The sequence below is a fragment of the Mobula birostris genome, chromosome 26, assembly GCF_030028105.1.
Source record: "Mobula birostris isolate sMobBir1 chromosome 26, sMobBir1.hap1, whole genome shotgun sequence".
NCBI classification, from domain to species: Eukaryota; Metazoa; Chordata; class Chondrichthyes; order Myliobatiformes; family Myliobatidae; genus Mobula; species Mobula birostris.
In genome coordinates, this window is record NC_092395.1 from 5,047,569 (window position 1) to 5,072,551 (window position 24,983).

The window sequence follows — 24,983 nt, forward strand, 5'->3', positions numbered from 1 at the left end:
GGTGAATTGGGCAGAGCTATATTTCCAGTTTTGTTACTTTGTCTTGTAAAGTGGGTGCAGACCCAACGGGGCAGCATTAAAGGCTTATGGGGGTGTGTGGAAGGGCAACTAAATGAGTTGCATGATAAAACAAAAAGCGTGAACAAATTGGTCTAATTTAGTTCTGTCCAAATTTCAGTAGCAACAATGAGCATTAAATGCTAGCTGAGGCAATGGGGGAGCTCCATACCTCAAATCCTTGTTGCTAGAAGTCAGTACCAGCCTACTGGAGATTGTGGAAGGAGAGTTTTGCCACATTGCAGCCTTTCTGGACCTTGCAGCCACTTCAAAATTCAAAAATTCAAAGTAAAATTTATTATCAGAGTACATGCATGTCACCACATACAACCCTGAGATTCTTTTTCCTGTGTGCATACTTAGCAAATCTAAATAACAGTAACTGTAAACAACAGGAATTCTGTAGAGCTGGAAATTCAAGCAACGCACATCAAAATAGCAGTAACTGTAAATAGGATCGATGAACAAAAAACTGAAAATGCAAATATACATAAATAACAATAAGCAATGAGCGTGAAATAACAAGATAAAGAGCCTTTAAAGTGAGACCATCAATTGTGGGAATACCAGAAGTAGAGTGAGTGCAGTTATACCCTTTTGTTCAAGGGCTGATGGTTGAGGGGTAGTACCTGGTGGTGCGAGTCCTGAGACACTTGTATCATCTACCTGAGGGCAGCAGCAAGAAAAGAGCATTAGTCTGTGAGCCAGGACCCTAAATTTGGGCCACCGGTACCATCTGGGGGGAGTAATTCTTATAGTGATTTTTGGCAAGGTATACACCCCTAGTGCTAGAAAATATGTGCTAGCATTGCAGCAGTGGTAGCTTGCATAGTAACCTCCATGCTATAAGAACCATGATCCCATGGTGCTTTGCCTATGATAAGATGAATTATGCCAGGTACCTGTCCCCTTACTTTGCTCAGATGATGAACCTCCCAGAGAAGAATCCTTCTGTGTATGAGGTCTTCAAGACAGGCCAATTCTCAGTGCAGCTGTCAAGTAACAACCCCTTTGGGCAGATCCCTGTGGACCAGGCTATTGAAGCCACAGTGAACAAAGACACACAGACTCCTGGAGGCACATCACAGTTCAGCCTGAATGCTGGAGCTATCAAGCGTTACTACATAACAGCTGAGCACCACAGTGCATTCCTGGGACAGTTAAGGGAGATGGTGCAAGGTAACAAATCAGAGCTTTGTCATGCAGAGCTACAGTGGCCAAGAATCCAGAAAGATGAGGAAGCAGTTTCAGCAGTGGTTAGCCTCATACATGAATGGGTCAACCCATTTGCAGAGAAGCAGGACCTCATTAGCATCTCTACGGCAAAGGCAGCCCCCAAGATATTGCCTCCGACCTGTTGAAGGCATATGAGATTGGTGAGCAATGCTATGCAACCTTCAAGGATGAGAGACTAGAGGAAGACCCACCAGCAAAGAAATTCCATGACCCAATGAAAACCAACAAGCTGAAAACATTCAGTGATACGTGTAAGAAGAGAGAAGTGAAATCAAATGGGCGGGTGATCATCTTGAAAGCAGACAGGTCTCTGTTTGGACACGTCATAGTGATGGCACAAGGGCGCAGCCTACCTATGGAGGATATCCTTTCTCAGCCCCTTGGACCATTGCCTTGGGCCCTGTCCACACCAGAAGGATTGCTGAGAAAGACAAATAAAGCTACTTTAGCCACAACCTTGCAGAAAAATGTATCAGTAGAAGAGCAACTCCCAGGAAACTCTGCTACAGTGGTTGATGGAATGATCTTGATCCAAAGAGTAAAAGGTGATCAAGTTACTTTCAGAGATGTTGCCACAACAATTCTAAGTATGGCTGTGAGGGAGGTCAGTCAAAGTAGCAGAATAGATGTTGTGTTCAACACATACAAGGAGAACTCTTATCAAGAATAGTGAAAGATCTCTACGGGGTGAAGAGACTGGTCATGAGTTGCAAGGTTTCACAGGCACACAGATGGTGAGGCAGTGGAGGAGCTTCCTGACCAAAGTCAGTAACAAAAATAGTCTCATTATCTTCATAGTCCATGAATGGAAGAAGGCGGAGTACAGAGCAAAGCTACAGGAGAAGATTCTGTATGCAACTGTGAATGACAAATATTATAGAATCACATCTCAGGACAGTGAGGAGGTGTCAGCTCTTCAGTGTCAACAAGAAGAAGCAGATGGCTGCCTACTTCTTCATGTTGCCCATGCCACAAGAGAGGGATACCAATCTGTAGTGATCTGCTCAGAAGACACAGATGTCTTTATCATGTCTTTAACATTTTGTGACAAGATTGAGGCCTCATTGTTCCAGAAGTGTGGCACTAGAACCTGTACAAGGCTTGTAGACATCAGGAAGTTTGCTACCACCGTTGGAATAGAGGTTTGTAGGGCTCTTATCGGGTTGCATGCATATACAGGATGTGACACTGTAAACGCTTTTGCAGGCAAAGGGAAGACAAGTGCCCTAAAACTTCTGACCAGCAACACGGAAACTCAGGACACATTCTTAGACTTGGGTCAGGAATGGGACCTCTCCCCAGAACTGATGAACAAACTGGAGGCATTTACATGTCTTCTGTATGCCCCAAAAGCATCGACCAACAAAGTCAATGAGCTCAGGTATCACCTTTTCTGTGCCAAAAAAGATGAAATCGAACGTCATCAACTCCCACCATGCAAGGACTGCTTAACAAAACATGCACAGCGAGTTTGGAGAAGGACCCACAAGTCCCAAGCCCTGTTGGCAGAGGATAGAAGATGGAGAGAGAAGAGGAAGCTGAACAGTTGGTGGTGCACTGGATGGAAGGCCAGCCAGCACCCGATGCCGTCCTGGATCTACTGGCCTGTAACTGTCCAAAAAAATGTTCACTCCCAAGATGTATGTGTGTTGCAAATGGCCTCAGGTGTACTGACATGTGTAGGCTGGCAGACTGTGAGAACCAGGCATCCACCTCAGAGAATGTGGAAAGTTCAGATGAAGATGTGGAAGATGTGGAAAATTATTATGATTATTAATAGGTTATGAAAGTATGGAAAGCAGTCTTTGATTAAATATAATCATTTTACAACCAAATGGGGTCTAGGTTATGGCTGTGTGGAACCCTACATTTGAATTATTGTACTGCAATTCTATATGCTATAACAAAAGCTTAAGATTGTTTTGATTTGATACAACAATATGGAAATATCATGACATTGAAAGAACTCCAGAAATCTCTCCAAATGAGGTTTTTTACCTTTTAGGGGGTAGGGTAACATTTTCTGCTGTACTGATGTTAATATGGAATATATACAAAAAATGATTACTTATTTGAAGTAATAAAGCTACCACTGGTGCAATGCTATCACATATTTTCTAACTCTAGAGATGTATACCTTGCCAAAAATCACTATGAGCATTATTCCCCTCAGATGGTACCGACCAACCCTACTGGCTCACGGACTACATGGCCTGGGTGGTAAGGACCTTTGGATGCTGCCTTCTTAGGGCAATGTTTCATGTAGATGTGCTTAATGGTTGGGAGGGTTTTACCTGTGATGTACTGAGCTGAATTCATGACCTTTTGTACTTATTTTTGCTTCTAGGGCATAAACAAAAATGCTGGAAGAACTCAGCAAGTCAGACATCATCTATGTAGTCAAAGTTTTGAATGGAGACCTTTCATCAGGACTGAAATGTTGACTGTTTATTCCACTCTGTAACTGTTGCCTGACTGGCTGAGTTCCTTCAGCACTTTGGAAATGATACCTTGTGTTTGTTTCAATTGTGCATAAAAATGCTATTGATGGCCTTGAATACAATTTGTTGCAGTGTGAGATATGTAATGTGCTGTGTTTCTTTTGCTGTTAACTAATAGATTACATTTATTTTCTGTTTATATTTAATCTATAGGAGCCTAGCCTCTAAATCTTTCAATCACAATGGAGTGTTACAGACTGTCATTAAGCAAGAAGTTGTAGAGAGTTCTAAAAGTCAGCCATCTCACAAGCAATCTGACAGAAATGTAGCTGGAACTGCTAATACAGGGGAAGAAGAAGTAAGTAGATGATAAGTGAACTGATATTTTTCAGAAGGCTGTAATTTGTTTATTGTCTGAATATACGTTATTGTCATCTAGTAGTAGCTACTAACAGTATTGCATGCAAGGTCTGGAGACATTCATAGCTTAAACCTACATGATTAATTGTATTGTATCAAATGCAATTTCTCTTTGGTGACCTGAACACCAAGTAAATTCAAGATTCAAAGATTCAAGATTGTTTAACATCATTTCTAGAATACACGTGTGAAGGAGAATGAAATAATTGTTACTCCGTATCTGCAGCACAAAAAAAATACACAATAAGATAAAGAGCACAATGATTTAAAAAAAACATAGTAAACCTAAATGAAGACTTGGGCACATATATAGCTAGGGGTCCTAAGACTTTTGCACAGTACTGTAAGCAGTTTTTTTAATATAATTTTTTGCATGGATTAATTTTGATTTGATTTGTAGCACTAGGTGGAAATTCAGCCATTTCCATCTTATCTTTATTTGCTCTTGAAACAGTAATATTTGTGAATCATGTTTTTGTTAATTTTGGTAAACTTTTAGTAGATACAGTACAATAAAGTTTGGAAAGGCTGAGCAATGATGGCTTCATCTCTTTCATTCTTCAAAATGGGAAAAGTTATTGAAAGAAAAAAAATACTCATGAGATGTGACAAGATGGATACAGGTGTGATATTTCCTCTGTCCGTGTCTTATATCAGGAGCCATAATGTCATAGGGCTTGGCCATTCAGTAAACCTGAGATAGAAACCCACCTTTCTCAAGCTCCGTATGTTTAGGGTGTATACAACTTTGGTCCCACCAAACCCATGAGATTGGGATGATTTGCCCACCCAAATCTCGGTTTGTGTGAATGCTGTATGATTTACTGTCCCCCTGCAATCGCCTATGGACAAGAAATAACAGATCATACACTGAGTACAATTATAAAGAAAGTATGTTTTTGAACATTAACCAAAGAGCTTTTAAAGAAAAGAAAGGAGGAAAAAACAAAAAGGGCTCAATTAACAGTCAAATGTGCACATAAGTTGGAGCTCATCTTGAAGTTGTCTGTAACTGGTGCGCTGGACCCTCTGTCTGCATGAAAGCACACACCACCTTACGAATGTCACTCGAAATCCATCCTGGATAAGTGGGCTCTCCCACAGGAGTGCTTCTTCCTTGAAGCCAACAGGGATGGCATCCTCAGCCATCTTCCTTCTTGTCTTCTCCTGCTAAAAAGACCTCGACCCACACTAGTGTCCCTCACAAAAACCTCTCTGCTCAGCATCCTCTAGAACCTACTCCCAATTCCACCATCCTGATTGGCTGATACCACAGTCCTAAGTTGAACAAAAACAGCCTTTTATCTCAACTCAAACCCAAACAAGCTGAAAGCAGAACAGACTGCTGTTACAGAACTGCTAAAATACCTGGAGCATAGCAGTAAAAAAAATCCTAACCAGGGCGTTACATTTTTAATATATTCCTGTAACTTGTCCCTGTAGTTATGTTATTCTTTGCTGTATTCCTCTTTGTGGTGTGGGAACTGTGGGCAGAGCTGGCACCTGTTGTCCATCTCTAACTGGCCTGAACAACGGCTAGGTGAGCCCTATGAAAGAGAAAACACTGCTGTGGGCCAGACAAGTGAGGATGGCAGGTTTTCTTCCCAGAGGACATCTTCCCTGGTTGTGGAAGGGAGGATGTTGTATTGTGGGGTATAGAAATGTTATTTTTCTCATATTTTCCTTGTAGTTTAACTTTACAATGCTTGCTTATATTTTTATATGATCACCTATATACATGTTATTGTTCAATGAATATTTTTTAGTAATTCCACGTTAGTTGCTTCTGTATGTTTGTAGAAGTTTCTTATTTTTCTGTGGCAGGTATCACACTGCTTGAACTGGCTAATTTATAGATTAATTGTCATTGGAATTATGTTATATCTAGTCTGGGTGTGAGGCAATCACGACTTTTTTTGTTCTCTAGGCCCTTTGTTCATTCTTCATTCTTGTAACACTTAATAAAACAGCCAAAATAAACAACATTCGTGCTTCATTCCAGGTCTTGGGAGTTCCGGTCTTATAACATAATCACAGGGCTCTTGGGATTGTTGACCCAGGTCTCAGAATTTCCAATCTCGTAATGCCATCACAGGGTTGCCACTATGCTCTCAGTTGGTGTGTTTTCATTTCTTTATGGTTCAAAGTTATTTTTTTAGGTGTGCATGGGGGATCCACTAGTTGGTCAACAGTGAATGTGGTAGTCTGCACAACGTGATAATTGCCCTTTTCATTAAAAGGGAAATGAACCAGCAGAAATAAAAAGTTTAAGTGACGCAGTCTGAAGATGTAAAGTTCTCATTCACTCAGGTCCATCTAATTTGGTTTCACAGAGGGCTGTTGGGGCAATTAACATCCAAGCGTAAGTGGCCTTATTAGAGGCCATTTGCAAAGTCCAACCAATAATTAAGACATTGGTAGAGCATGTCAATTATTTTGCAAACCTCCTTGGTAGGCAAGAAGAAGTATTAATTTTTCTTCCCAAAGTGTTGTAGCCTGAATTCTAAATAGTCATCCTACTTATTGTCAAATGTCCTACTCCATACAAGTTGTTTTACATTATATAATCTGTATTCCTTTCATAAAGTGAAGGTTAAGCTCGTAGCTACGAACTTGATGCATTCCTGTAATCATTCCAGTGTCAGGAAAATATATATTCATTTTTTTTCTTGAAATGTGTTTTTTAATTTGCCTGAATTGCTCTTAGTTTCTCAAAGTACAAAATTGTTAGTATATATTAAGAAGTGTGTCATATGGTTGAGTTTTGATGGATTTGATCTCTTCCTGTTGGAGATACAGTCCACAATTCTGTCTGAATATCTAGATTGATTTTGTATTAATCATTTCATTTTATGGTTTAACAGCAACGTGTAGTGAAAAAGCGGGGCTGGCCAAAAGGAAAGAAAAGGAAGAAGGTTTTGCCCAATGGTCCTAAAGCACCAGTAACTGGGTATGTCCGGTTTCTCAATGAGCGTCGAGAGCAAATTCGTATGCAACACCCAGACTTGCCATTCCCAGAAATCACCCGCATGCTTGGGAATGAATGGAGCAAGCTTCCTGCTTTGGAAAAACAGGTATGGGCATTGTCTTTACATATATACTGTAATTGAGGTCTTCTGTTTTGGAAAAACAGATATGTACATTTTAAATACATATTAGATTAGATTATGAGGACACGCAATCCTCTTTTATTGTCATTTAGTAATGCATGCATTAAGAAATGATACAATATTCCTCCGGTGTGATATCACAAAAACACGTATACAGTGTAATTGAGGTGTCCTACTTTGGGAAAACAGATATGTGCATTGTAATTGCGTATACACTGCAGTGGAGGCCTTCTGATGTAAATTGATGAGAGAACATAAATCAAGTGCAAGTCCAAATTCAAGTTTATTGTCCTTTGACTGTACAAAGTTCCTCTGGACCACGGTACATCCGCAAATCCCATATCATATGCAGCACATCAATTTCAAATGAAGTCAGTTTCATTTACTTCAGTTCCAGGACATAAAGAATACATTTAAAAACTTACAAATTTAATTTTACAAATTTGTAATAAGAAGTCACCACTGCTGCTGTCAGTTGTTAATCAAGAAACAACCGTTGGCTCTGCTAAACACCAGAAACACATCGCAAATATAAATTTCAGCACTGGGCAGAAAGCTCTGTAAATACCTATTGGTTCCTGGTGAGTAGAGCAGGGCCAAAACAAATGAACTGTGGCCTTTAGTTTCTTAGATATGTTGTTAGCATACTTTTTATTTGCCATGAAGATGATAGTTAAAAATTTCTATTTCTTCTGTTTCAGCGTTACCTGGATGAAGCAGAAAAAGACAAACAACAATATCTGAAAGAACTTAAAGAATTTCAGCAAACTGAGGCATATAAGTTGAGTGCACAGAAAATCCAGGAGAAGAAGCTAAAGAAAGGTAGGATTCTGGATGGAAATAGTGCAATCAATCAGCATTACTAAAATGTCTTTAAATTCGGCTATCAATATTCTTTAAGTTATTATAACCGTTCAAGATTTTGCTTATGCTTCTTCATTGAGTAGCTCCCCTTGCAACTTCTGATCCAACAGGAGCAGGGTAAACTGGCTGCTGTTGCATTTTAACTGCCTTGAAATTGTAATTTTTCTCTTGAGAAGTTAGTTTAATTTGTGGTTTCTGATGTTTTCAAATCCAAGGTTCTTTTGGAAGTCAAGGAAGTGGCACAAAACTTGTTGCTTCACGATTGTTTTATTAAGTGCTAATAGAACAAAGAGAATTGGAAATATAGAGTTGCAACATAGTAGCTAAGAATGAAGAATAAGGAAAAGGACTAAAAAGAAAAAGATGGTATGCCAATGTGTTCAGGCCTTCTTATACCCCAGATAAACAGACATTTCATTCAGATTTGTAGATAAGAGCTAACCAATCAGATGGTCCCTATTCAAATAATGTGATACCAAGAAGCTTCCAGAAAGAGACAGAACTATAGCACTAGGCAACACATTGACCAATTGCATATACATGCTGTGACTACTAGGATACATGTTACATAGGTAATTATATAAAATACAAGCAGGCATAACTTGCTAAACTGCAAAAGGAAATAACAATTATACAGTCTAATTTAATAGTTACATAAATGTAAATCTGACAAAACACTAAGAATCTTGACAAATAAGCTTACTTTCTCTCTTTTTAATATTGCAGTAACATCCAGTGTTATGAACAGACAGTCTCTTCCCTTTATTGTTGATGTTAAGGTAGCTGCAAGTATGTGGAAATTGGAACTTGTTTGTTCCTTTACTGCATGAAATGTTGCAACCTTTGTAAGTGGAGTCAGTTGAAAATCACTGATTTGAGGTCCTTCCTAGCGTGTCGCACCAGTCAGCTATTCTTGTCTGGCACGTAGTGTCAGGATTGGTCTCCTTTCGGATTAACTTGGTCATGATATGAACGTTCCTGACTCGACCCTTGTTTTTTTATGAGGTCGAGTGGCTAGCTCAACGCTCAACCCGGCATGAATGGAAAGTGTGCTCGGGGGGTGGCCCGACTTGGATTCGAACTCAGGAGCCTTCACTCCAAAGTCCGGCACTGATGCCACTGCGCCACCAGCAGGCTACTGATTTGAGGTTTTTTTAAGTGTGTCGTACCAGACATTCAGCCATTTTTGTCTGGCACGTGGTGTCAGGATTAACCAGGTCATGTTATGAATGTTCCTGACTCGACTCTGAGCCGGCCACCGGTTTGAGGTGAAGTTCAGTGAACCAGCGAGTAAAAGAAAGCATTGTTTTATTTACAGGCACATTTCTGCATTGCCTCCCTGTAAAGTCTCTGACCGAGCTGCCTGGCTTTGATTTTAAAACTTCTCATGTCTTTTTTCAAATCCCTGAACGACCTTGCTCTCAGGCCACCTCCCAGGCCAATAGTCTTCGGTGAACATTACACCCTTCCGTTTCTGGTTCTTCCACATTTTGGCTGCTGAATCTTCAAATTCAAGTTTATTGTCATCTGACTGTACATATATACAACCAAATGAAACAATGTTCCTCTGGACTGTTGTGGCGAGGCAGAAATCACCGGAGAGACCGAGTCACTGGCAGATACAAAGCAGCTTCTTTATTCAACAAAACAAGGTACAACAGGCATCATACGGACGGAGATGCTTTTGGTGGAAAGGTCTGCTAACCCAATGTGATATTTATTTGCTAAACACAAAGAGTAATCCCTGTTTACAAAGTATAGACAATGCTTTCTTTTGAAGCTACATACAAAACATCACACCTTCTGACTTCATCCTTTCCTCTTGACGCCCGCATGTCTGGGTTGGTACTCACAGCCTTTAAGAATGCAAGTTAAATCCACAATACATTTATTTGGTATTTTATGTGCTGACATAGAGGACAATTCATATTTACAAAGTATAAGTAATCTTCAGTTGTCCATCGAAATCCGATGACAACGTCCACTCCTTTAACAGTGAGATCTTTGATGACTATACAGTCCTATCCTGGACCCACAAGCTCTATTACAGGTGGGACATGTATATGTAGTAGTGGTGGCAACCATGGCTGCATTTCTCCTGGCTCTCTTCTGCTGTCTTCGGGTTGTTCTTTCCATCTTCAGAATGCGAACCCCGTCCCTACACAGCTGTCGCCAAGTGGTTCAGTCAGCAGCAATATCCTCCAGGTCCCCAGGTCTGGTCTTGCACTTCCTTAAAACATTCTTCATCTGATCCTTATAGCGCTTCTTCGGCCTTCCAGCTGAGCGTCGACCATGATGTAGCTGGCCGTATAACACTCTGCAGGGTAGCTGACATGGGGGCATCCTTATCACGTGCCCCAGCCACTGCAGCTGACGCTGGGTGATCATGGCCTCAATAAGTATAGATAATACTGTCTTGGAAACTACAGCATCTGGTCAAACTACGGCATCAGCAGCATCTGGTATTCACAGCTTTTAGGAAATGCATTGTTATGAACCCAATCCACTGTACTTTGTTGAACAGAAGACCGGTGGCCAAGCTATTTAAGTGTAAATGAATCAACTACCCAAGAACTCACTCTAACATGGACCACGGTGCATCCACAAAAAATATATTGCACACAGCACATAAATCAAAATATTACCATAAATAAGTGAATAAAATATAAGTCAAAATGCATGTAGTGCACAGCACAGGTAAACAGTAAACAGCTCGCTGTCCCAGTGACGAGATCTCAGTGGTGGCAGGGTATTCATTAGTCTCACGGCCTGAGAGAAGAAGCTGTTACCTAGTCTAGCAGTCCTAGTCCTGATGCTCCTGTGCCTCCTTCCTGGTGGTGGTAGGTCAAAGTGACTGTGGGTTGGGTGGCAGGGATCCTCCACAGTGCTTGAGGCAATACTCCTGGTAAACATTACAAATAGGGGGGAGGGAGACCCCAGTGATCCTCTCGGCTGTTTTGGCCAGCAGTTACCTAGACTCTATGCTATAGAATTCCCCCTAATATTTCTCTACCTCTATTCCTTTTTGTTGTGGCTTGAATCTTACTTTGACTGGGCTTTGTTCACTTATTCTGGCATCTTGTGTAGCGTAGTGTTTGCCAACATTGCTGTAATGCATGTTGAACTTTAAGGATGTAGTGCAAATTGTTATGTGGCCTCTAATTTAAAAGAGAACTGATTTTTCTTTTAATTTTATAATTTCAGAAGAATTGTGGTCGGGTGTTAGTGGACCAGTCCCAAAGGTGAGCTATGCAAATTTTGAACTGAAATAGTATAAAGTTCTATTTTTATGGTGGGCCAGTTCTTGTTGGAGCAACAAGTCCCTACAGTTCCTGCGCAATGCATCCTTGAGTTAGGCAACAAATCTGGACAATAGCCAGGCCTTGGGAATCATCCTACAGAAACCCACTCATGGAACACCCCTGAGAGGCTCGAGCAGAAATCTGGGCACCACAGTAGCGCAGCGATTTATGTGACAGTTACAGCGCAGTGTGTCGGAATTCAGAGTTCAATCCCAATGTCCTCTGTAAGGAATCCCTGTACATTTCCCCCATGGAATGCTTGAGTTTTCTCCGGGTGCTCAGGTTTCTTCCCACAGTCCAAAGCTTACTGGGTAGGTTAATTGGTCATTGTAAATTGTCACATAATTAGGTTAGGATTAAATCTGGGGTTACAGGACAGTGTGGCTCGAAGGGCTATTCTGTGTATCTTTAAATAAATTGAGCAAGGCCAAAGGTTTCTTTTTTCAAATCAGTATTAAATATCTCTGACATCAATTTAATAATGCTTAAATATCTTAAATTTCTTAAATATTTTAAAGCTAGTTAAAACGCACACTTGGAAATGTCAAAGTAAAATAATTCAAAACAAATAAATTGTCGTCCCTATTATCTGTCAGTCAGGCTCATCACTGAAATCCACAGAGCCTTAGATTTTGTGTTGTTTTCTGCCACTGCCTCTTCAGAAGAAAACCTTGTGTGGTATCAGTGGCAATTATTTTTTTTTAAATGAGTGTAATGGAAGCATAACATTAGGACTGAGTTTTCAGTCCTAATGTTACGTAGCTGGCTTGCTGTGTTCCTCCAGCAGTTTGTGTGTTGCTCTAGGTTTTAGCATCTACAGTCTCGTGTGTGTCCAGTCTTGGCACATCACCGGCTTAAGACTCATTTTCCAGGAATTGACTGTGTGGTATCTTGGTATTGTATGATCATAGACATAGGAGCAGAATTAGGTAATTTGGTCCATTGAGTCTGCTCCTTCATCCCTTATCGGCTGCTTTATTGTCTTTCTCAACCCCGTTTTCCTCCCTTCTCCCCAAAACTTTTGACACCCTGACTAATCAACCTCCACTTTAAATATGCCCAATAACTCCACCTCTACAGCGGTCGGTGGTAATTAAATCCACAGGTTCATCAACCTCTAGCTAAAGAAATTCCTCCTCATCTCTGTTTTGAAGGGATTCTCAACAGAGGCTGAGACTGTGCCCTCTGGCCCAAGAGTCCTCCACTACAAGAAACATCCTTTGCGCACCCAATCTATCTATTTAGCCTTTCAGTTTGTGATGTTAAATGTTATAAAATATTAGTAAAATTCAGTTTGCTACAAATGGTTTATCTATTTTTGTCATTCAGATCACTGATGATGCACCAGACAGGGTTTCCATGTTTGAGACCCCAATTTTTACAGAAGAGTTCCTTGACCAGACCAAAGGTATTTTAAGACAAAATGACCTTTTGAATTATGCTATCTCTTGGAAATCTAATTCTGCTTGGAGTTTAGCCTCATTGAAACTGAGTCATGCAAGCCAAGATGACCCTAAGAATGGTGCTTGAACCAGTTGTCCAGTTTCTGCCATGGGAAGTTTATGTAACAGTCAGGATATCAGAACCTAAAGCAATGACAAGTTGTAACCATTAATGATAATTGTTAGTTTTTAAAAATAGAATAGTCAACATCTAATTTGAGCATAGTGTTTTAGAAAGCAGCTAATTAAGACCATAAGATACAGGAGCAGACTTTGGCCATTTGGCCCATCAAGTCTGCTCAGCCATTTCATCATGGCTGATCTAATTTTCCTCTTAGCCCCAATCTCCTGCCTTCTCCCCGTATCCCTTCTTCCCCTGACCAATCAAGAATCTATTAACCTCTGCCTTAAATATACATAGACTTGGCCTCCACAGCTGTCTGTGGCAAAGAATTCTACAGATTCACCACCCTCTGGCTAAAGAAATTCGTCCTTATCTCCATTCTAAAAGAATGCCCCTTCATTCTGGAACTGTGTCCTCTGGTCTTAGACCATAGGAAACATCCTCTCCACATCCATTTTATCAAGGCCTTTCACCATTCGATAGGTTTCGATTAGGTCACCTCTCATTCTTCTGAATTCTAGTGAATACAGGCCCAGAGCCATCAGATGCTCTTCATACAAGCCATTCAATCCTGGAATTACTTTTGTTAACCTCCTTTGAACCCTCTCCAGTTTCAGCACATCCCTTCTGAGATGAGGGGCCCAAAACTGTTCACAATACTCCAATGGAGGCCTCATCAGTGCTTTATAGAGTTCTAACACTGCATCCTTGCTTTTAGTCATAGTCGTAATCATACTTTATTGATCCCGGGGGAAATTGGTTTTCGTTACAGTTGCACCATAAATAATAAATAGTAATAGAACCATAAATAGTTAAATAGTAATATGTAAATTATGCCAGTAAATTATGAAATAAGTCCAGGACCAGCCTATTGGCTCAGGGTGTCTGACCCTCCAAGGGAGGAGTTGTAAAGTTTGATGGCCACAGGCAGGAATGACTTCCTATGACGCTCTGTGCTGCATCTCGGAGGAATGAGTCTCTGGCAGAATGTACTCCTGTGTCCACCCAGTACATTATGTAGTGGATGGGAGACATTGACCAAGATGGCATGCAACTTGGACAGCATCCTCTTTTCAGACACCACCATCAGAGAGTCCAGTTCCATCCCCACAACATCACTGGCCTTACGAATGAGCTTGTTGATTCTGTTGGTGCCTGCTGCCCCAGCACACAACAGCAAACACGATAGCACTGGCCACCACAGACTCGTAGAACATCCTCAGCATTGTCCGGCAGAAATTTTCTATTCTAGTCCTCTTGAAATGAATGCTAACATTGCATTTGCCGTTCTCACCACAGACTCAACCTGTAAATTAACCTTTTGGGAGTCCTGCACAAGGACTCCCAAGTCCCTTCGCATCTCAGTTTTTTTGTATTTTTTTTCTCCATTAGAAAGTAGTCAACCCTTTCATTTCTTCTACCAAAGTGCACGACATACTATTCCTGTCACTGTATTACATCTGCCATTTCTTTGCCCATTCTCCTAATCTGACTAAGTTCTTTTGTAGCCTCTCTACTTCCTCTAAACTACTTGCCCCTTCACCCATCTTCATATTGTCTGCAGACCTTGCAACAAAGCCATCAATTCCATCATCCAAATCATTGACATAATGTTAAAAGAATCAGTCCCAACACAGATCCCTGTGGAACACCCCTAGTCACTGGCAGCCAGTCAGAAAAGGCTCCCTTTATTCCCACTCTTTGCCTCCAGCCAATCAGCCACTGCTTTATCCATTCTAGCATCTTTCCTCTAATACTATGGGCTCATATCTTGATAAGCAGCCTCATGTGGTAGCATGTCAGAGGCCTTCTGAAAATCCAAGTACACAACATCAACTGATCCTCCTTTATGTATCCTGCATGTTACTACTTCAAAGAATTCCACCAGATTTGTCAGTCAAGATTTTCCCCTTGAGGAGACCATGCTGACTATGGCATCATGTGCCTCCCGGTACCCTGAGATCTCATCCTTAACAATCAACTCCAACATCTTCCCAACCACCAAGGTCAGACTAACTGGCCTATAGTTTCCTTTCTTCTGTCTCTCTCCCTTCTTGAAGAGTACAGTGACATGTGCAATTTTTCAGTCTTCCGGAACCATTCCAGAATCTAGTGATTCTTGAAAGATCATTACTAATACCTCCATGATCTCTTCAGCCTCCTCTTTCAGAATTCTGGGGTGTACACCATCAGGTCCAGGTGACTTACCTACCTTCAGAACTTTCATTCTCCTAAGAACCTTCTCTCTGGTAATGGTAACTTCACACACTTCATGCCCTCTGACACCGGGAAGTTCCAGTCTGTTTCACCATGAAGCCTGATGAAAAATACCTATTCAGTTAATCTGCCATTTCATTGTCCCCCATTACCGTTCTCTAGTATCATTACTGTTGCCTCTCTTTTACACTTTATGTATCTGAAGAAACTTTAGGTGTCCTCTTTAGGTGGCTAGCTTACTTTCATATTCCATCTTTACCTTTAATGTCTTTTTTAGTTGTCTTCTGTTGGCTTTTAAAAGTTTCCCAATCTGCTAATTTACCACTGATCTTTGTTCTATTATATACCCTATTTTAGGGTTTTACTTTGGTTTGACTTCTCCTGTCAGCCACGGTTGTGTCATCTTTCCTTTAGAATACTTCTTCCTCTTTGGCATGTATATAGCCTGTGCCGTCTGAATTATTTCCAGAAAATCCAGCCATTGCTGCTCTGCCGTCATCCCTGCCAGTGTTCTTTTCCAATCAATTCTGGCCAACTCCTCTTTAATGCCCCTGTCATTCCCTTTACTCCACTGTAATACTGATACATCTGACTTTGACTTTAGTTTCTCCTTCTGAAATTTCAGGGTGAATTCGGTCATATTTTGATCACTTGCCCCTATGGGGTTCTTTTTAAATTAAAAATGACCAGTTTATCTATAGTAGGGGTTCCCAACTTTTTTTTAATGTCATAGACCAAAACCATTAAGCAACGGGTCCGTGGACTGTAGGTTGGGAACCCTTGGTCGATAGGGTAGCAGCAGGGTTCGTACCTAATTATGTCTTTCAATCATTATGGTATGAAGTGGGAGTTCTACTGAAATTATGTTTTAAAAGGCATTGATCGAGAAGAAAGCCATAGACTTTTTCCCAGGGCAGGTGGCTAATATGAGAGGGGCATCATTTTAAATGTGCTTGGAGAAAAGTATAGAGGGGGGGATGTCAGAGGTAAGTTTTTTATTTACAGGGGTAGGTGTGTGGAGTGCCCTGCCAGTGGTGGTGGTAGGGGCAGATATAGTCCGGCACGGACTAGAAGGGCCAAGATGGCCTGTTTCCGTGCTGTAATTGTTATATGGTTATATTAGGGACATTTGAGAAGCTCTTAGACAGTCACGTGGATGATAGAAAAAGGGAGAGAAGGGTTAGATTGATCTTGGAGTAGTTTAGAGAGTCAGCACAATCATGCGGGCCGAAGGGCCTTCACTGTGCTGTAATGTTCTAAAAGAACTATATGATACAAATATTATCCTCAAGGGTGAATTAAAATAATTTGATTTCCTTTACATTAAAATAATTTGAAAAGCTGTTGCATTATTTCATCAGTTTCTTCAGCATCTGTCCAGAACTCCTAGGGAAAGTTAGTTTGCAAGTGTCCAACTTGTGAGCAGTATAGGATATTCATCAAAGTGGAGAATAAAGCAACTGAGAACTATTATTTAAATGTATGATTGCTTAATTTTTTGGGGGAAAAATAAGATTTCTTTATGGGTCATAAATATAATCTGGATTTAATGATGGTCAAGGCACAATTTCCGTCTTCCCCCAGTAACCATGAGGGGTATCCATAACTCATTGTCAAAGGCAGAAATCTCTAACTGAGGTATCTGTAACGTATTGTTGATGTGGAATCTCTGAATGAGGTATCCATAACTCTGAGGGGTATCTGTAACCCATGGTTTAATGTGGAAATCTCTAAGTGAGGTGTCTGTAACCTAGGGGTATTCATAACCCATTGGTTAACGCGGAAATATCTAAATGAGGTATTCGTAACTCGTTGTCAACGTGGAAATCTCTAGATGAGTTATCCGTAACTATGAGGGGTATCCGTAACCCATGTGCAAATCCTTAAATTGCTATATGTGGACTGCACTGTTTATTGCCGCCTTGCAATCAAAGGGAACTGTTCAGACTAATGTGAAGTTAAGGTTTGACATGAATTGAATGGCTTGAATTGACCTTATTTCTTACATCCTTCACATACATGAGTAAAAATCTTCCTTGCGTCTCCATCTAAATGTGCAATGTGCAATAATAATAATTTATAATAAATAGAACAGTCAATGTAACATAGAAATACACTCAGATCAGCATGAGTTAATCAGTCAGATATCCTGGTGGAAGAAGCTGTCCCAGAGCCTGTTGGTCCTGGCTTTTATGCTGTGGTACCGTTTCCCAGATGGTAGCAGCTGGAATAGATTGTGGTTGGGCTGACTCGGGCCTCCAATGATCCTATGGGCCCTTTTTACACACCTGGCTTTGGAAATGTCCTGAATAGTGGGAAGTTCACATCTACAGATGCACTGGGCTCTCCACACCCCTCTCTGCGGAATCCTGCGATTAAGGGAGGTACAGTTCCCATACAAGGCATTGATGTAGCCAGTCAGGATGCTTTCAATTGTGCCCCTGTAGAAAGTTCTTAGGATTTGGGTGCCTATACCAAACTTCCTCAACAGCTTGAGGTGAAAGAGGTGCTGTTGTGCCTTTTTCACCACACAGCTGGTGTGTACGGACCACGAGAGGTTCTCGGTAATGTGGATGCTGAGGAAATTAAAGCTGTTCACCCTCTCAACCCCAGATCCATTGATGTAAATAGGGGTTAACCCATCTCCATTCCTCCTGTAATCCACAACCAGCTCCTTTGTTTTTGCGACAGTGAGGAAGAGGTTGTTTCCTTGACACCACTGTGTCAGAGATGACTTCTTCTCTGTAAACCACCTCGTTATAGTTTGAGATTAGGCCAATCAATGTTGTGTCGTTGGCAAATTTAATTAGCAGATTAGAGCTGTGGGTGGTGACACAGTCATGGGTATACAGGGAGTAAAGGAGGGAACGTAGTACACAGTCCTGAGGGTCTCCTGTGTTGTCAGTGGAGGTGAGGGAGCCCATTCTTACCACCTGCCGGTGATCTGACAGGAAGTCCGGGATCTACCTGCACAAGGCAGGGTCAAGGCCGAGGTCTCTGAGCTTCTTGTTGAGCCTGGAGGGAATTATGGTGTTGAATGCTGAAATGTAGTCCAAGAACAGCATTCTCACATAAGCATCCTTCTTCTCCAGATGTGTAAGGATGATACGTAGAGCAGTGGCTATTTCATTATTTATGAAATCAAGTAGATCATGGTGGAAATACTCAACAGGTCAGGCAGAAACTGTGTAAAGAAACTGCTGCTGTTTCAGATCAATAACCTTTTATTAGAAGTGTGTAAATTCATCACCCAGGACAAACCCTCTTCTCATTGCTATCAGAGAGATGGTACAGGAGCCTGAAGACAAACACTCAATGTTTTAGGAACAGCTTCTACCCCTCCACCAACAGATTTCTGAATGGGCAATGAACCCATAAACACTACCTCAGTATTTTTCCCTCTTTTCTTTTGCACTACTTATTAATTTATTTTGTATATACTTATTGTGATTTATAGTTTTTATTGTTATGTAGTGCTGCCACAAAACAACAGATTTAACAAGACAAGCTGATGATATTAATTCAGATTCTTATCAATGACCTCAATGTGTTTCCTGACAGGAAGTGATAAAGTAGGGGTGTTTTGTGGGGTGTGGAGGGGTGGGTCAGTGGGTGGAGTTGTTGATCTGCCAGTTTATTGCAGAAGAAAGAAAAGTTGCCCCTCTTGTTATTCAAAGTGAAATTTGAATTGACTTGTTTCTCTTTCTCTTAAAGCACGTGAATCAGAATTACGAAAGTTAAGAAAGTCAAATGTAGAGTTTGAAGAGCAGAATATAATCTTGCAAAAACACATAGAGAGTATGAATAATGCCAAAGAGAAATTGGAGCAGGAGTTGGCACTGGAAGAGAGAGAAACGTTGACGTTACAGCACCAGTTACAGGCCGTACGACAGGCCCTGACTGCCAGCTTTGCTTCTATTCCCATTCCAGGTGAGAAATGAAAGCTCTTCTAAAACAGCGGTCCCCAACCACCGGGCCGCAAAGCATGCGCTACCGGGCCGCGAGGAAACAATATGATTTGGCAATATGAGTCAGCTGCACCTTTCCTCATTCCCTGTCACGCTCACTGTTGAGCTTGAATGCATGCGAGGTCATTACCCGCGTGTCATCCGCATCAGCGCGGGAAGGAGATCAACTCCTTAAACTTGCAAATGACGGCGGGATGAAAAGTATGTTTGACATAACATCTCTGCCGGCATTCTGGATCTAAGTCAAGGCTGAATATCCTGAGATAGCCACGAAAGCACTGAAAACGCTTCTTCCATTTCCAACATTTTTCTGCGAAGTGGAGTTTTCTGCAATGAATGCAACAAAAACTAAATTGCGGAATAGACTGGACATAAGGAACCCTGTTCGAGTATCGCTGTCTCCCATCTCCCCTCGATAGGACCGTCTTGTTGCAAGGAAACAAGCCCAGGGCTCCCACTGATTCAGCGATATTGGTGTGTTGCAATGATTTGTTCATACGGGGAAAATATGTGCTGTGTGTTTAATATCCAAACGTTACTTAAAATGTTATGATGCTATTGACTTATATAACCATATCACCACATAACAATTACAGCACGGAAACAGGCCATCTCTGCCCTTCTAGTCCATGCTGAACGCAACTCTCACCTAGTCCCACCGACCTGCACTCAGCCCACAACTCTCCATTTCCTTCCTGTCCATATACCTATCCAATTTTTCTTTAAATGATAATATCGAACCTGCCTCTATCACTTCTACTGGAAGTTCGTTCAACACTTACTTCAAGCTCCCCGTCCTCCCCTGATGATTGACTTATCACTATATTCATGCGAGGAAAATATGCGCTGTGTGTTTAATATTAAATTCGTTAGTTAAACCCTTTTAGAAATGAAATTGAGTGTATTAGCCACTTATCACCTAAATTCCGGTCGTGAGTAATACCCCCCCCCCCCCGAACAGAATCTAAAAGAAATCGGCACGTACATGCATGCACCCTGGTGCCCGCGCAAGGCTTCATGGTCATTGTAGTCTTCTCGGGGTAAATTCAACGTATTTGACTGCTACTCTTGTCCGTTGGCAACCCTAAGCTCCCACTATCTTATTTAATGCTCTCAATGGTGTGTGTCTCAAATAGCCTCTGACAGCCAAGTCCAGCTCCTGGCCTTCGTGTGTGGCTTAGCTACTAAGCCCAGTGGAATCATTTCTGCTGTTTGGAGAAGGGGTAAAGGCAGGCTACTGGTGCCTTAAAACCAGTTGCTTCAGGCAGACGCAGCTCATCAGCCATCTTTGGCAACTCATCTAGGAGAAGGAAAACTGGAACTAGAAAACTCGTCTCTCCTCTCCTCCCCTCCTACCTGATCCCCTCATTGATCCCTTCCTGCCCCCCCCCCCTTCCCTTGACCTGGTAGACATCAAGTTGTGGTTTTATTTTCTTGAATGTAATTTTTGTTTGAAATTTTTGATCAACATCTATCTTTTCAGTTTTAGATTTATCAACATTAATTTGGAGTTGGTATTTTCCTGCCATCTTTCGTACATAGCATTAAATGTAAAATTTTCGGAAGGGAAGGCTGGCCTAGCAGGGAATAATGTATAATTGTCACAGATCAGTTTAATCTGTTTGCATTATCTGAATGACCCGACATTCTGATTTATTATTTTTTTTGGTAATTAGGTACGGGAGAAACACCGACCGAAGGAACACTTGATACATACATGGCCAAACTTCACAATGTCATCGAGAGCAGCCCCTTGGAATATGAAAAGCTAGTTGGAAGGGTGCAAGAGATCATCAGTCAGTTAGATAGGTAAGCATTTGAGGTAAAATGAGAGGAACTATTTTTTCTTCGAAGTTAGATCTGAAAACAGCCTCGGAAACAGGAGATTGCAGATGCTGGAATCTGGAGCAATATTCTGCTGGAGGACTCAGCGGGTCATTTGAAGATGTCCTGATGCAGAGTTTCAACACGAACTGTTAACGATTCCTTTCCTCCCAGAGCAGCTGAGTTCCTCCAGCAGATTTTTGCTTAAAGTGATCTTGTTCGGGACGAGATGAATTATTTCAGGCTGGTGATCAGATGTTGTAGCAGTCCAGTGATCTCAAAGTTCAAAGTGCATTTATTATCAAAGTATGTATAAAATATACAACCTTGATTTGTTTGCTTAACAGGCAGTTGGAAAGCAAAGAACCTAATTAAAAAAAAAACAATAAGACCAACCACCCTCCCCACTGTGCCCACAAAGAAAGAGAAAAAACACAAGAATCACATAAACAATAAAAGCAAGCAACACCAACAGCATTCCGAACCAATTTGAGTATTTAGATCCAAGTGCCCGGAGTAGGCCCAAAGCCTCAGTATTTAGTTCATCATATTAGCGGGGCAAATCACCATAAAGTTTGCAGACATGAAGTGCAACAGTTGGGGGCAGTCTCATAGCCTTAGCATCATGGGAGAGAAGCCCCCAGACTATCTGTGCTGGCATTTGAATTGTACAAACTTCGCACTAGGACCCGGGCCTAGATTTTGCTGCTGAAGGAGCTATTCCTGACCTTTCCAAGTCGGCTTAACGCCCAGAGTGATCCAACCCCGTCTAGCTCTCAACACCCTGCCTTTCCAGTCTATCTGTGCCAGTGTTTAGATTGTCCAAACAGCGGATTGTACCTCGCACTTGGACTCGGGCCTTGCCTCGAACACACTGCCCATCAATTCACTTCAGACCTTTCACTGCCAAAAAAGCTGTTCTCAATGTCTCCAGTTCAGCTCGATGTTTCAAGCGATTCACCCTCGCACCCGCATTAGTCAGACGGGCATCAGAACTCCTCTGTCCCGTCTTCTCCCCTCCGTCTTCTCATTCACTCCAACCAGCACGGCTCGTACCCCAAGTGCATTGATTTTGCAGCATGCCACCCAGGCGCATCCCACATATTCGCTTTGCCTTCGCTCGCTTCTTCATTGCTTGTGGTGGTTGTTTACCACAATTTGCTTCAAAATAAATGTTATTCGTAATGGTTTTAATCAGATTCCTTTGCTTTCAAATTACCAGTGAGCTGTCGCACGTTTTCAGTAGTGCCATCTTTGATCTGACCTTAACAGATAACTAAGATGGCCTGTAGCACTGATTCAAGATTGTTTAATGTCATTTCCAGTACAAAAGTGTAAAGGAGAACAAAATAATTGTTACTCCGGATCCGATACATCACAAAAGAAACAAAAAATAAAGAACATAATAATCATAAAACACAATAAATATAAATACATACACTAGCTTTTATATATTGATTGTATGTCCATAAGGTGAAGCTAGGCACCGAAGTCTCTGTACATAAGGTGACTGATTAAGTCGTGGTGTGGAGGGCTGGGTTAGTGGGCGAAGGTATTGATTAGCCTTGCTGCCTAGGGAAAGTAACTGATTTTGAGTATGCTGGTCCTGGTGTAGATGCTACATAGCCTCTTCCCTGACGGGAGTGGGACACACAGTCCATGAACAGGATAGGTGAGAATCCTTCAGGATGTTCCTGACCCTTTTCCGGCACCTTTCTGTATATATTGCCATTGATGGAGAGTAAGCTGGCGCCAGTGATACGTTGAGCAGTTTTGACTACACGTTGTAGAGGTTGTAGAAATATCATTGAGAATATTAACTCTTATTAACTAATTATCCTGGTCTAGTCAAATGATACAGATTATTTGCTTTGTGATTGTTGTTCCTAAATTCTTCCTTTCAGTGATAATTTATGAACAGAGGAAGAAACCTTCCGGAATGACCATATCATTGCTAATGGATCAGTTACAATGTCGAATTTGTGGAACTTGAGAAAAACCTTGGGGAAATAATGCAAATTGTTACCTTTTTAGACTTTGATTATTTCACACATTTAGCGCACCAATTTTGATTTTCTTCTAGGATGTCAGTGATTTTTAATATTGTTTTGTTGCATATGGATGCTATGGTGTTTGAAGTCTTTCAATGTATGATATACAGTGTATGTGAATTATGTGCAAATGGAGAAGCCTTTGGGCATTCATGACTAATGGTTTGGATTGTATTATTTTTATGATTTTTTTTTTCAGTGGTTTTTTTTACAATCAAAACCACAAGCATTTTTTTTACTAAACACAGAGGTACTACTATAGATCTTGTAGCATTCAGACACTATTTTACACAATCAGTTATTATCCCCATGTTGCAAGAATGCTAAAAAAATCATCATTAACAATTTTGCAACAATGTTCTGGAGAAAGTGAAGATAAGAATCTTTCTAAGCTTTTTGGGGCAAGAAAATGGGAGTTCCTGTGGCATTTTTCTAAAAACTACACAGCAGTTTAGCGAGAGAGGGGAATTGCGCCAGTATTTATTTACTACCATAGAATCTTGCATTTGGTACAAAAATGATGCAGTTAACCTTAAACAGATTGCAATTGTCTACAGTTTATACTCTGCACTAATCTGTAAATATCAATATAATATCCATTTAATTACATTAAAGAATCAAGTTCTGAAAATGAATTTTATGATGGCATTCATAATATTTCATCGTAGAAAGTGAGTTGATATTCTCTTGTGTATAGCAATCTCTTGTGATATATAACAATTATTATGCTAGGAAATTCATTTTGAATACTGCAGTTCATCTTTCGCAAATAACAATACTGGAATAAAAAAACCAAGCAAGTGACATTTTATGGTTTTCTTTTTAAAAGATTCTCCTTTTCAAATACTTTTTTTTCCTGTTTCTCCTACCAGCCATGGAGATGCTGAAGGCGGCAAGTTAAATAAATAACAGCTCTCCATTGGTAACAAAGCATCTATTGAAACTTCTGTAATATCAACTAGTGTATTTTTCCTTTTTCTTCTCCCCACTATCTTGTCTTTTTTGAAAATGTACCATTAATTTTAAATTGTGACACTATACTGTTCATTCATGAAACTGTAAGAAGTGTAAAATAAGCACAACTGTGCATCCAAATCACTTGTCTTTCTGGACTAATAAAGAGACTTCAGTATTTGTGTATACCAGTATCCTGCTCAATGATTAGTTTGTGGTGGACTTATGATTTTCGTCAGACATCTGAAGCGAACTTTAATGCCGTATCAGCGGATGCATTTAAGCAGAAAACAACTAAGTGCGAGCAGGAAGTGAACAAGCTTCTTCCATCAATTCTGGATTTTTTTTTTCCAGTGTAAATTCTGAGAGGATAATTCTACAAATCTGTCGGTAAAACATCAATGATTTGGTTGATTGAAAATCAATAAAGGGAGGTAATAACTTTTTGCCCATGTTTAGCCTTGGTTATTATTTAATCAGTAAAACAGTATGCAAAAACTCATCGATAAAGAATAGCTTGAGGAGCAAGACAACCTGTTGGAGAAGATGAAGTCTGATTTATCTTGTAGTTAACACAGTTGTGACTATAGCCATGTGAACAAGTGCACAAATTTAATAGACCATCTCACCCCTGGTTTTATTCTAGCTTCAGAAAGATCAAAGCAATATAGATTTGTAAGGTCTGAACATAAATTTGTAAGTTCTGAACACCTGATTGAGATTAAAGAGGTAATTATATTGATGGATTTGGCTATTACATGACTGGATGTGGGGCTACACAAGTAAACTTCCATTTAAAAGTAAATACTGAAATTGCCAAGGGTAATCTGATTCTACTAATTGTTAAATATCTATAATAGATCTGAATTGCATTGCATAAAATTGCTGATGAATTTCTTTATTTGGGAGAGTAATTTAGTTGATTCATCGATGGATTTGGATTTTATTTACTTTTCTGAATACTTGTGCATAA

General features: G+C 40.7%; 1 protein-coding gene across 2 annotated transcripts in view; it reads left to right on the top strand.

The window, feature by feature from the left end:
• The window catches only part of hmg20b (high mobility group 20B), a 38,540-nt gene extending 14,086 nt beyond the window's left edge, over positions 1–24,454 (top strand). For both annotated transcript variants that reach the window (XM_072244275.1, XM_072244274.1), the window contains exons 4-11: positions 3,948–4,092; positions 7,019–7,228; positions 7,966–8,086; positions 11,333–11,370; positions 12,760–12,838; positions 18,928–19,143; positions 20,858–20,990; positions 22,910–24,454. In XM_072244275.1, the coding sequence (XP_072100376.1) occupies positions 3,948–4,092; positions 7,019–7,228; positions 7,966–8,086; positions 11,333–11,370; positions 12,760–12,838; positions 18,928–19,143; positions 20,858–20,990; positions 22,910–22,922 (955 nt within the window). In that variant the 3' untranslated portion in view covers positions 22,923–24,454. The remainder of the gene's footprint in view (positions 1–3,947; positions 4,093–7,018; positions 7,229–7,965; positions 8,087–11,332; positions 11,371–12,759; positions 12,839–18,927; positions 19,144–20,857; positions 20,991–22,909) is intronic.
• The last annotated feature ends 529 nt before the right edge of the window (positions 24,455–24,983 follow it).